The sequence below is a fragment of the Ursus arctos genome, unplaced genomic scaffold, assembly GCF_023065955.2.
Source record: "Ursus arctos isolate Adak ecotype North America unplaced genomic scaffold, UrsArc2.0 scaffold_34, whole genome shotgun sequence".
Classification (NCBI taxonomy): domain Eukaryota; kingdom Metazoa; phylum Chordata; class Mammalia; order Carnivora; family Ursidae; genus Ursus; species Ursus arctos.
Window position 1 is genome coordinate 15,411,277 of NW_026623030.1, and position 12,667 is coordinate 15,423,943.

Here is a 12,667-nt window from a genome sequence, read left to right on the forward strand (position 1 = left end):
AGATGGTACTTCCTTTTGCACCTTTTCATAGCAGAGGAAATGTAAACAAATCTTAAGAAGTCTGAGTCGTTGAAATATGCTTCCTGCTTAGATTATTGAAAGATGAGCAGTTTTGTTTTGAAGCAATGCTTTCATTCCTTTACTAGGGAGTATTTGGGATGTGAAAATAGTGGTTGACTCAGGCATTCTTTGCCTTTCATCTTTGGTGACCTACAGTATATATACTAGCCACTTAGGTTCAAACCCTGTGTGCACACCTTTCACATCTTAACTCCTAAAGTTATTGCCCCATGGAAACAAAATGCTGTGCTAATAGAGATGCTGGATGCACTTAGGAAACCAGTCACTTGGGGCAGCTGATTTTCCCAGGAATTAGGGATAACCAGATAGACCTATTGCCATTTTATAGATATGTATTCATCATTGCCCAGTGAATTGAAGGTCAGTACTTCTGCATTTTGTTTTCCTCATAAGAACAGAATTTCCCCTATAATGTACTTAATTCTCCAAAGATTGATGTTGTCACTTTAAACTTCTAAACACCCATGCTGATAATTTGGGAGAAAACGTACAATATCAGATGGGTGCAGAAGTTTAATTAATTCCTCTGCATTTCTGTAGCTTACTCCAAGGAGGTTTGGGTATTTTCGAATTCCAGTGTCTGAGTATTGCCTGCTACTCTCATCTGGCCATCATGAGTTCTGATCATGAAGGACCAAGGTAGAGTTTGGTTATTGAACTATAATGTATTGCCTTAGTTCAATAAATGATGTGTGTTTTTCAGGATTTCCTTTGGTTGCTGTGGGCGTTTCACTGCTGCTGAATTACTGTCATTCTCTCTGTCTGTCATGCTCGTCCTTATCTGGGTTCTCACTGGCCATTGGCTTCTCATGGATGGTGAGTAACATGTGAAAAGTTGAAGTTTTAATATAGTTTATACAGTTAAATTTGTCCTCCCTTCCTCTTCTTTCTATGTGTTAGTAACATTTCCTCTGACTACTGTGAATATTAGGTGTCCTTAGGCGGTGTTACATATTGTCACGTTTTTTATTTTTACCCACATTCTTAAGATATTTTTGAATAACAGCTTTTTGAGGTATAATGTACAAGTGTATAAGTGCACAACTCAGTGTTACTTTAATCCAAGGTGATAATTATAGAGAAAGGACTTTTCAAATTGTAAACCATACAGATATCTGATATACTTCTTCAGCAAAAAATATTTTTAGAAATAATAAGAATTATGGTGATGGAGAACAGGTGAGTGGTTGCCAGTGGTTATGTAATATTTATAATTTTATAAATACATAATTTGTTTATGTTTATCGTCATAGTTGTTCATTGCTTTTTTTGAGTGCCTACCATATACCAACCTATGGAAACTCTAAAGTATTTCCTTGAGGTTGCAGATCAAGTTACCTCTTAGATTTATATAGAGACCTTTAATGAGTTGGAATGGAAGGCAGAGTCAAAATCACCAATGCCTGACTGTGCAGTAATTCACATTTGCTGATTGCTGACAGGTTTGGTCTCTTGTTTGAGCTTCTTAAATTGCCTTGTAAAAAACATTTCTGTGATCATTTGCTTTGGAATGTGTATAAGCGTCCTGAAGTGTGCAGTGTTCAGGATTTTTAAGTGGTTACCAGAACTATTCAGTTTCCCAAATCAAGTATCAGTGCTTTCAGTATTCCTGTGGATTGGCATTTGATACTTCAGTGCTTGTGGAGGTTGATAAAGAATAAGTTTGAGAAAAAGAAATTACATCTAAAGTCACACAAGTTGCTTGCCCAGCTTATAGTTGAAGGGTGAATGCCTGTTTTTATATACTAGGCATTGAGTATTGATAAATACCAGGTGTGTGCATTTGAGCTTTCCTGAGATTAATTCTTGATTTCTGCAGAATGACTTAACCTAAAAACATGTAGGTGATTTTGAAAGATTTTAAGAGAGATTAAAAGAGCCTAATCTCTTTTTAAATCTGTGTTATAGAAAATTAAGGAGTCTTAGTCATGATAATGATTGGAGTAGGGATAGTGAATATTAGTGCAAATCAGTCTCATAGCTGCTTTTATGATTATATCCTTTAATCTCACCTAAACCAGTGCTTCCTGATGGGGAAACAAGCAGCACAGATACTTCTCCTCTACTACTTCTGAACAAAAACTATTTAGAAATGCTGGTTGCTTAATATCTACACCAGATTATTTCAGTCCATTTAAAATGACTGTTCGCTATATACTCTAGAGAGAAATTGTTTTATGCTGATGTCCTCAAATGAAAGTCCACTCCCATAAATGTTACACATAAATGATCTCCCTCTACGACTATTATGTTAGATGACAAAAGCTTCAGGTGCCACTGTTTTAATTAGAGTAATGTAAGACAGTCATCACCTAGTCTCAAAGCCGGCCGACTCAAAGTCCAGATGATGACAGATGGTATTCTCTCAGTCCCCTCTCAGGTTCTTTGTAACCCCACTTAATTTTGGTGGTTCTGCTTTTATGGAGCTTTTTATTCATGTGTCCAGACACACATGATACTATTTATAGGTTTTGCTAAGGGTTTTAAGTTTACCAAGCCGCTGACCCAAAAAGATTAGATACCTCTCAAAGCAGCAAGCAATGTGTTGTTTATATTCTCATCTCTACTCTTCCCAAGCATTGCATAGAACAGAAGAATACCTATTTTCTAGTAGTATGTCACTAGAAAAGAAAAGGGTGGCATTGGAAGGTGACATTCTTTTCAAGATACACTGAAACACATACTTTAGAACAAGTCTGCAGAATTTTCCTCATTGTACTTCTGCAGGCAGGGCCGGGGACAAGCTTACTAGACTCAGAAGAATGGAATAAGCAGCTGTCCGTAAGATAGACTGCAGAGTCCATTGTACTATGGGATTTCCTCTAGGCTGTAAAGTTGATGAGAGCTGCCCATACAAGACAACTTTCTTTTCCCAGTGACCACTGTCAGAAGTACATTTCCATCCTAAAATTCACCTGATAACTAAAGTTCTGTGAGGGTTCAGTGAGGTTTCCCAAACCCCACTTAACCCTAACATGTAGATGTTTACATTACCTTCTGTCATTATTGCTGGTCCCCAAAATTTACTTGTCTAGGAGTCTCTTCTTCCTACCAGTTTTCCCTGGTTAAACTGCCCTTGTGACCAAGAATAGAGTTCTCCCCCTTCCCTGCCCACCAAAAAGGGGACCTTTGAGCTTTTTTTTAATTGTTTCTCAGACTCTAGTGTTTGATGTGTGTGTGACTTGTTTTCTGCTGTTAAGAAAATACAGCTTTCTAGCCATGGTGTTTAATGTTTTGAAACTTGTTCTTCTCTGACATGGAAATTATCTTTGTAGACTTCTCTGCAGAATCAAAATCATCATAGGCAGTGAAAATTTGGTAGTAGAATTTTTTTAAATGCTTCTTAATGAAAGCCTGTTCTTTGAAGTTAATTTAGAGTGAAAACAGAATGATAAATGTGGTTGTTTGAGGGCAAGACATGAAGTAAGTTTTCAAGCTTACATACTAAAAAGCATTAATAGTAAGAAGACACTTCAGCATGTTCTTGAACTAAACCTAGAGTTTTTTTAAACTACTTTCACCTTCATCTGGCAAATTAACTTTTTAAACTTGGGAAGCCATAAAAGAACTTGACCAATGGGTGGTGTGGTACATTAGCTGAAAGTTGATGAATCTTTTGCACACACATTTACTATTCAAAGATCGTTAAACCAGGTCCAAAGTATACGTCCACTAACCAGTTCAGGGACTAGAAGTCTTGAACAGATGTCGAGTCCAGCCCCCTCATTTAATACACTTGTTACTAATCTGTGATTAGAAAACACGCAGTGCCAAAAACCTAGTAATTGATCTGTTTTCTTGTTGTAAAATGCTAGACTCTGGCATTTAGTCTACATAGGGCTAAGATAAAGGCTCTGCAGATCCTACAGAACCGAGCACTGCTCAAGACCTTACTATAGGTTAACATGTTCCTTTGCAAGAACATTTTGGCTTGGTTCGGTGTCATTGTCTTTGTCCGGTGGCCCTACTGGTCGCGGAAGGCAAACTGACACAAAGATTATATCAATAATACGTTGAAAGTAATTCTAGATAGCTGGCTAAGATTAGTAATTTACTTCTCTTAACACTTTTGGTTAATTTACATTTCACCAAAAGTTAAGATTGTTAGTAAAGTTATTTGGGAGAGTCTTGAATTTCTCAAGCAGCAGGGAATGAGGGAAAGTTATTGCCCCTCTTCATTTTGGCTTGCAAAAGTCCTAAGGAGGAGGAAAGACTTCGAAGGTTATTTAAATGAAAGCATGAAGAAAAAGAGACGCAAACTAGATGAATACTTGTGTTTCAGGGATGTGACAGATTGTGGCAATATTCGTTTGGGGGTAGGAGTGATACTGTCTGAAAGAGCCAGGAGGGATTCCTTCTGCCTCTTCCAATGTGGGACTCACAGTACAGTGGCGATGCTTGGTCGGCATGACTGCAAGAGGGTATTGCTCAGCTTAGCTGAGATGAAAGAGTACCTAAGGAATGGGAGCAAAGGAAGACAGACTCTGAAGCTTCACACTGTCCTGCGAGTTGTGCCCGAGGCTGCGGGACTTATAATTAGACTGGATCCATCACAGAGTAGGGAACCTAGTACCATATGCAGGAAACACACAGTGAGTGTTTCCAGTGGCAGTGAAGAATAAGCGGGAGAGAGCCAGAGTGGGAAAGGATGCACGTCAAACTAGAGAGGCGTAGGGAAGCATGAACAGGTGTACTGTGACCATGAAAGGTGGCACCCAGAATGGCTGCAGCATGAGCGTACATGACGAAAGACTGTGATAAACTGAAAATGGACGCAGAGGTTCTAGTTTGGAAGATGAGAGATTGAATGGCATTGTCTGGAGTCATGGAAAATCCTGTCACTGAGCAGTTCCGTCTTGTCCATGGGTGGTTTCCTCTCCAGTGGGGTAGGATTAGCATAAAAGGAGGGGCAAAGCAATAAGTGGATGCTTAGACCATGTGATTGGAAAGACTCCTGCCAGTTTAGGATTAAGTGACTCTGTGGTCAATTGAAAGTTCTGGAATGGATCAGTTACCTCCGTCTGTCACAGAGGCATAAACATTTAACCTCGGGAACCTGCCCTTTTGCTTGTCTGTACCTTTGGTTACCATACCCTCTTTTGGGGTATGACTGACCTTCACTGGCCACATGCCTGTCCCTTGTCTATCTCAAGCCTTCATTTCTTCCTTTTTTCCCTTGATGCACTTTGCACTGCACACAGGCACTTGTAAGTTCCTGAACAGATTACTTCTTGCTCCCCTACCACTATCACCCCTGTGTCTGCCCCCAGTGCTTCCCACCCTTCACTGACCACTGTTGTTCCTCAAGCCAGCTGAGCTTATCCCTGCCGGTGTCCTGTGTATTGATTCACAGCACAGCCAACTCTTTGTTTCCGAAGAGCATTATAATGGAAAATCTCATTATTTAAAAAATGGGTATGGGTTGATTATATCAGGGGCCTTGGTTGTTTTTATAAATTTATAAAAAATCAAAGCAGACCCTAGCAAAATGAGCACATCCTAGATTATTGTGAAATCAGAAATTGTGTTTGACCACATCTCCCTGAAACACATACTGCAGTGCACATCATGGAGATTAGTGAATTCTTGATAAGAGTAACCACAGAAGGGGGATTGAGCTAGTTTGTTCTTCTTCCCAGTTTTGGTGCTGTCTCCCAGGGATGGGAATGGTGGTTCTCCTCTTGTTTGTGCAACACCATTCCCACAGTAGGAGCTCACCAAATATTAGTTGATGTGTCCAGGGTCCACCAAACTGCTGTATTTGTGCACTTAGCTACATGTATTGACAATTTACCACCAATTCTGTTAAAATGATAGCCATCTGTAATATGGCCTTACTTGCTTTTCTTACTTTCCTTAGAATAATTTGAAATTTAAGGTAGAACATAATTTTTCATTCATTCAGCAAACATTTAATGTCCAGTCTGTCAAGTGCTTGGGCTTCACAGAAAGAATAAGCCATGGTTTCTGTCTACCAGGAGCACCAAGCTAAGGGAATAAATTCACTTGTATATAAATTAATCACACTGTTACAGAATGGATGAACAAGTTGAGGGAGATTCAGAGTTCTGTGGCATCACAAAGGGGCAGGGGTCCTTAATCTGATTAGATTAGGAAAGAGTTCCCTGAAGAGGTCCTTTTGTGGAGAACAGGAGGGAGCATAGTGATGCTGAGAGGTGTGAGCATATTTTAGGTGGGTAAAGAACAGAGCCGCAGTACTGCACGCTGAGGATAGGGGACGTGCACCATGGGGAGCACCCTCCCTTACATTCCTGTCAGTGCCTGGCCAAGCTGTTGGGCCGTGCACCACTGTGAGAACCCACGGGAAGGGTAGAAGCAGCTATGTGGTCTAATCAGACCTGCGTTTCAGAAGAATGGAGGAGAGCTGAAGGCAGGGAGAGACCATTCATCTGCCTGAGCTGTTCGAGTCTGCCGGGATGCAGCAGGGAACCATGCCGTCAAGGACCTGGCATTTTAGTTGAGAGAGAATTTAGATACATATATGTATGTATATAGATAGATATAGTGTATGTCAGATTTTGAGAGGTGTGAGAAAAAAAATTAGGCAAGGGTAGATGAATTGCTGAGTAAATAAAAGGGGACATGATCTCAGGTGTGGGCAGACCATGTAAAGTCAGGAGCAAGGAGGAAGGATCCTCAGGGATGGGGGAGGCAAGAAACAGAGCTAAGTAGTCATGAACTGAGCCTGGCCGAGAGCTTTATCATTCCAGTCAGAATCTCCTGTGTCTTACACAGTTGAGCACTATCCAAGAACATGAAAGAAAGGATGTTCCCAGAGACCAGCAGGTCAGAATTGGCTACAGTGGGCACTTTGCAGAAGTAGGGTGTAAATGTCTTAAACTGGAGCTTAAACTGAGCTGCTTGATTTTTTGAGGGGACTTATAAACTGTTAGGTTTACAAGCAGAATAGCTTGTGGAAAGAGGATGAGCCCATACTCCACACTGACCGATGTCTGTGCTCTCCTCTCCAGCCCTGGCCATGGGTCTCTGTGTCGCCATGATCGCCTTCGTCCGCCTGCCCAGCCTCAAGGTGTCCTGCCTGCTTCTCTCAGGGCTTCTAATCTACGATGTCTTTTGGGTAGGTGTCTGTTTCCCTGAAGCCACTGCTCTCTCTTGTGCATTCATTCCTAAAAGTTCTTAACTGTAAGTATCTGAATTCTGGCTGGACTACCTCCTGCCTAAGATCACTCCCTCCAGTCCTGAACTGTACATGTTAAAAGGTGAGCAGGCATCTGTCCATGCCTTTGTTTGTTGAGACATGTTAAACAGTACGTCTGTGTCTCTTGGGGATGGGGGAGAGAACAGGCAGACAAGATTTTCTGCCTCTTCCAAGCATGCAGTCAAAAAAGCTTGATGTTTCAGTATTCTGAGACTTTGCTCTTAAGAACAAGAAGGGCTGATGCTGAAATTAGGTTGCTTCCAGCTTCCTCTTTTAAAGACGTCTCTCCATTCGGCAGGTGTTTTTCTCTGCCTACATCTTCAATAGCAATGTCATGGTGAAGGTGGCCACGCAGCCGGCTGACAATCCCCTTGACGTTCTATCCCGGAAGCTCCATCTGGGGCCCAATGTTGGGCGCGATGTTCCTCGCCTGTCTCTGCCTGGAAAACTGGTCTTCCCAAGGTAGGACTGGCATGTTGGGCCTCATGTAGTGACAGTGAACGCATGGTCTCCCTGTGCCTCTGTGTTCCTTGATTAGCCTTTGTCAATCAACATTCTTATCCTAGACTGGAAAAGCGTTGTGAGTCATCCTCTCCATTTTACAAATGAGGAAGAGAATACGGATTTGACTTGCAAAGATTTATCACTAAATGATACAGGTGCTGCCTTTTATTATTGATTAATGTTATCAAACAACCATATGTTACTACTGTTACCATATTTTAGAGTTGGCTGGAGAAAATCAACAGGAGAATCTTTTTTACTTCTAAAACATTTGTAAAAATATGTCCTAATGCTAAAATTATACAGTTGCTGATGATACGATCTTGGAAAAAATTGTGTTGCTTTAATATCAATGGTAGTAGTCAGGTGCTTGTTTAAAGTCACAGTGGTGAGTGTGTGACAAATTACTGAATCGCTTGACATTTCTAGAGGAGGCAGTTCTTAGATGATTTTAGCAGTCACTTTAGAGGTGCTCTCCTGAAGCAGTGAGAGGCCTGGTTGAAGGTGTCTGTTGCCAGTACTCTTGTGGCTTGTAATCTCTAAAATCTTAAAAACTAGTGTTCTTCCACCTCTAGAGATTTCCATCTCCCATTCAGATAAGTCCAACTTCTTAAAAAGCTGACAGACGACTCTGCACAGGAGGAGGAGAAATGGGATTATTGAGGGTGGCATCCCTGACATATGACACTACATTCCAGCTCCACTGGCAGTCACTTCTCTATGTTGGGCATTGGGGACATCGTGATGCCTGGACTCCTGTTGTGCTTTGTCCTTCGTTATGACAACTACAAAAAACAAGCCAACGGTGACTCCTGCGGTGCCTCTGGACCCGCCAATATCTCTGGACGCATGCAGAAGGTCTCCTACTTTCACTGCACCCTCATTGGATACTTTGTAGGTAAGAGAGAGCCGGAGAGCCTGCGTGTGATCCCCTCTCTGACTGTCCTCCAAGCCCTGGAGTTAAATCGGGTCTTCTAGCTGCAGACACTAGATGGAAGGAGAGCAGTAACTCTGGTTGCTGTTCTAGACCACCGCAGAGAAAGAATAGCAGTGGCCCATGAAATGGCTGATTCTTATTATACTGGCCAGCCCAGTTCTTTATCCAACAGCACGTCTGAAGAACATTGTGGGAAGACTGATCAGGCCTGAGTCAGAAACATCTACCACACAATGATCGTGGATCAGTTTGTGTGCTTAATTGAATCTTCAGCTTGAGGTTAATCAATGCCAAGTTTATTTCCCACTTCATTAAACAGGTATTTCCCTTCGTTTGTTCTAACATGTCTGGCATCTCTAACCTCATACTCTCCCTGGGCCAGTTTTTCTCTAGCCTGCTCACTTACACACAGACAGGGAGAGACCCACGTACTGCGGCTATAGGAATAGTGGGAACCTGTCTATACCTCCAGTGGCTACAGCAGGGTGGTTCATTTCAGCACACAGGCTCAGAGACTGGCGGGGCAAGTGGCATTAGCCCTGTTGCACAGTAGAGGAAGCTGAGGTGCAGAGGTGAAACGCCATGACCCAGGTGACACCACTTGCAGAAGCAGCAGAGTTGGAACTTGACCCCAGCTCTTTTGCCTCTGAGTCTGGCATCACCTACCACACGAGAGAGGAGGACCAGGCACACTCAGGGCAGAAGTGAGGACTTGGACCAAGAACCTAAGCACCGAGGGGGGTTTGGGCCCCTCATGGGTCCTTGGAATAGTAGGACTTTCAAAGCTGTGCTGCTCCACGCTGGGCAGAGATCACAATCTGGGCCTCTCACTGGGCTTCCCACTGGACGGCATGTGCCACAGGAGAGCTGTCCAGTCAAGACCCTGGCAGGTAGCAGGCTCTCCCCTCTGAGGGCTGACCCCTCGGTGCTGCTCATGAATGTTTCTCCCCTTGTAGGTCTGCTTACTGCAACCGTGGCGTCCCGCATTCACCGAGCAGCCCAGCCCGCCCTCCTCTATTTGGTGCCATTCACCTTATTGCCACTCCTCACAATGGCCTATTTAAAGGTGAGAGAAGCAGATAGAAACCTGTGAAAGCAGTAACTTGGCATTGACCCTGGACTTGGGTAGGTATTCTTGCCGGAGATGGGTCTGCTTAAGCTTCAGAGCTCTTGACCTTCATAGTGGGTCCATGGGTCTTTGCTCACTTGGTATTAGCAACCTCTTCCAGCCTATTGCAGCCCCTGGCAGAAATTGCTAGTGAATTAAAACTACTACGCCTCCCAGTCATAGATGAACTAACTGAAATCCCTAGAGCCCAGCCGCAGAGACTTCCCTTAAAAGCAGCACCATTTGTCACCTAATAGCTTTTTTAATACTGTGCATTAAAATTTGGAGATATTTAAGAAAAATATGATTACAGCTAGACTTGGAGCATTCCCTGATTTACAAGATTTGTATTATCCCCGTTTTTACAGAGGAGGAATCAGAGAGGTAAACTAACTTAGCTTCAGCATCAGTAGACCTTACACCCTTCTTTGCTGGAGGGGCCTCAGAGCTCTTCTAGTGAGCTCTTCAAAGAATGGTGGGTTACTTTTCAGTGAGTAAAGTTTGAATGTTCTTTGATTTTCCACAGAAGCCATCTGATCTGAGATCAAGAATCAGAAAGGACTTACAGATGTGTGTGGCTCATGTTTAAATCCGTACCTTATTAAAGTTCCTTCTTCCCCAGGGTGACCTTCGGCGGATGTGGTCTGAGCCATTCCACTCCAAGTCCAGCAGCTCCCGGTTCCTGGAAGTATGATGGATCCCAGAGAGTGACCAGAATGGCCATCTGAGTCCTTTTCTGTCAACGCGTGGTTTTGTTTCCTCTTAGAGCTGGCCTGGTACTTGGAGACGTACCTGTATAAGGAACTGACGTGTGACTGGATTTTGCGTCTGCAGGAGCGAGGTCCTGGAGCCCTGCTTGGTTCTTTCTCTTCCTGCCGTTGTAGTGGCGGAGCCCCTCCTGAAGTGACAGGCTCTCCCCAGCGCTCCTTCCTCCCGTTTTTATGAATCTGCACCAGACTGTTACCTGTGGGGGATGGAGATAGGACTGTTTAAAACTGACCACGGCGAGGAGTCGTTCTATACCTTTTGAACACTAAAAGGATGAAAAATATTAGCAAACCGAAGTTTCTTCAGTGAACCCTCAAGAACTTTGGGACCAGTTTCCTATGGGGGACTCCGTTTCAGAGAACTGAGACAGAAGCTCTTCTGTCGTTATATTCTTTCCTTTTTCTGGATTTATTAAATATTTTCTGTGGTGTGAAGTGACTTATTAAATCCACAGACATTGAGTGACTTCTTACAACATACACATAAGAATTTGTTGTAATGAGTTCATGTCCACCCAGCTGTTGTGTTGGCAGTGAACGAGGGCACGGTTTTTATACATACACGCACACATCACTATATATATGAATAAACAAGAATTAAAACCCGCTAAGATCATGCTGTGTAGCAGACAGGGACTTGCTGTAATTTTTAGCATGTAGAGCAGTTTACTCCGGCTTCCTTGTATATGGATACGCTGCTGTCTCTCCCCTCCACAACTGAACGTGCAGTTAAAAACCAGTATAGTATTCGTACTGATATACTCATGGACTTTCGGGGGCTCTCGTTTGGTTTTGATCAGTGTAGCCAATTAGGGATGAAAAGTTCAAACTTTTTGGCCCTTTTTTTTTTGTTTTTACAGGCTTCTCCCTTGCAGGGTTTTTAGTAGTTTCTTCTTGAACCAATGCATGTAATATAGCAGCAGGTGTCTTTGTGCTTTCTGATCATAGTAATGTACTACTTGTAAATACATTTTTCTATTTTCTATTGTTTTTGTATTTTTTTTTTTTTTTTGGCATTTTGTTTCATTGGTGTGCTGTATTTTCCATGCCCTCACTCCTTGAAAAAAAAAAGGAAAAAAGCAACCCAATCCTGTCCTTGCTGTTGTGATTATAGTCTTGGTTTACCTGTGGTAACAACTGGGTATTGGGGACAAATGTCCACTGTCCCTCTGAGCTGGGTCCTACATTCCAGGCACCGCGGAAGGAGCAAGCTGCTCTGTCCCCTTAGAATCTGGCTGTGTGCTGTGGTCTTTGCTGGAGAGCCAGCCTTCTGGTAGTAGCTAGTGTGCTCAGGTCAGCTCGGTTGTCTCCGCAGCCCTGGCCTAACAAGTGGCCCATTGTAGAGGCAGAGAGAAGCCTGGCAACCTGACAGCAGAGGTGGGAGAAGGGCCTACGTGTCCCGCTCTCTCCCTTCAGCAGGTGACCTGACTCAGCTTTGACCTGTGCAATGAACCGGTTGCCGTGCTTCTGGACAGAACTCATAGGTGGTGCGTGTCCTGCGGTCATGGGGGCGTAAAGCAATCAGGATGGTGGGTTCTTCTGTTGTGTCTTCAAATCCTGCTGAGGGCTGTTTCGTTTTTTGTTGTTTTGTTGGTTTTGTTTTTTTTAATAAATGACTCCTTTCTAGCCTTTGTCACCTCATCTTCACTTTTGGTTGGTGGTACCACACAGAGCTCCCGTCACCTCCTACCTGCTCTGCCTGTTCCAGAAGACTGACGGGAAGACCCTGTCTCCAGACAAGGTCACCTGTGGCTCTGGTTCATTTCAGTCCTAGAGATGTCAAGGAACTGAAGCTTCCATTGTCCACAGAACTCAGAACAGCCTCTGGATTTGGTGAAGACCAAAGGTACACTCGTGTGCTCGCTGCTTATCCACTGTACTTCTTCCTTAGCCCTCCAGGATGCTAATGGCTAATTAAACAGGACAGTGGGGGGGGGGGGGGAACTCTTCCAAAATGACTCCAATTAAGGGTAAGTGTCAATAATGGTTAGAAGTATTATCCTGGCAGTGGTCATTCTGATCTTTCTATCTTCATAAAAAACCTAAATTCCAGACAGAAGGAAGATAATTTTTTGTCATACTTGCTCCTG

The 12,667-nt window shown here is 43.1% G+C and overlaps 1 protein-coding gene and 1 long non-coding RNA gene across 2 annotated transcripts in view; one reads left to right on the forward strand and one right to left on the reverse strand.

Annotated features, from left to right (window-relative positions):
* SPPL3 (signal peptide peptidase like 3) overlaps positions 1-12,203 on the forward strand; it is a 140,564-nt gene extending 128,361 nt beyond the window's left edge. The window contains exons 6-11 of the mRNA XM_026515024.4: positions 785-897; positions 7,074-7,180; positions 7,560-7,723; positions 8,464-8,663; positions 9,659-9,768; positions 10,433-12,203. Coding sequence (XP_026370809.1) covers positions 785-897; positions 7,074-7,180; positions 7,560-7,723; positions 8,464-8,663; positions 9,659-9,768; positions 10,433-10,504 — 766 coding nt within the window. The 3' untranslated portion in view covers positions 10,505-12,203. The remainder of the gene's footprint in view (positions 1-784; positions 898-7,073; positions 7,181-7,559; positions 7,724-8,463; positions 8,664-9,658; positions 9,769-10,432) is intronic.
* Positions 7,901-10,502, reverse strand: LOC125283034 (uncharacterized). Its single transcript, XR_007190562.2, has 2 exons — positions 10,408-10,502; positions 7,901-8,396 (listed from the first exon to the last, which is right to left on the reverse strand). It is a non-coding gene; the product is annotated as an uncharacterized LOC125283034 (long non-coding RNA).
* Positions 12,204-12,667: the final 464 nt, after the last annotated feature.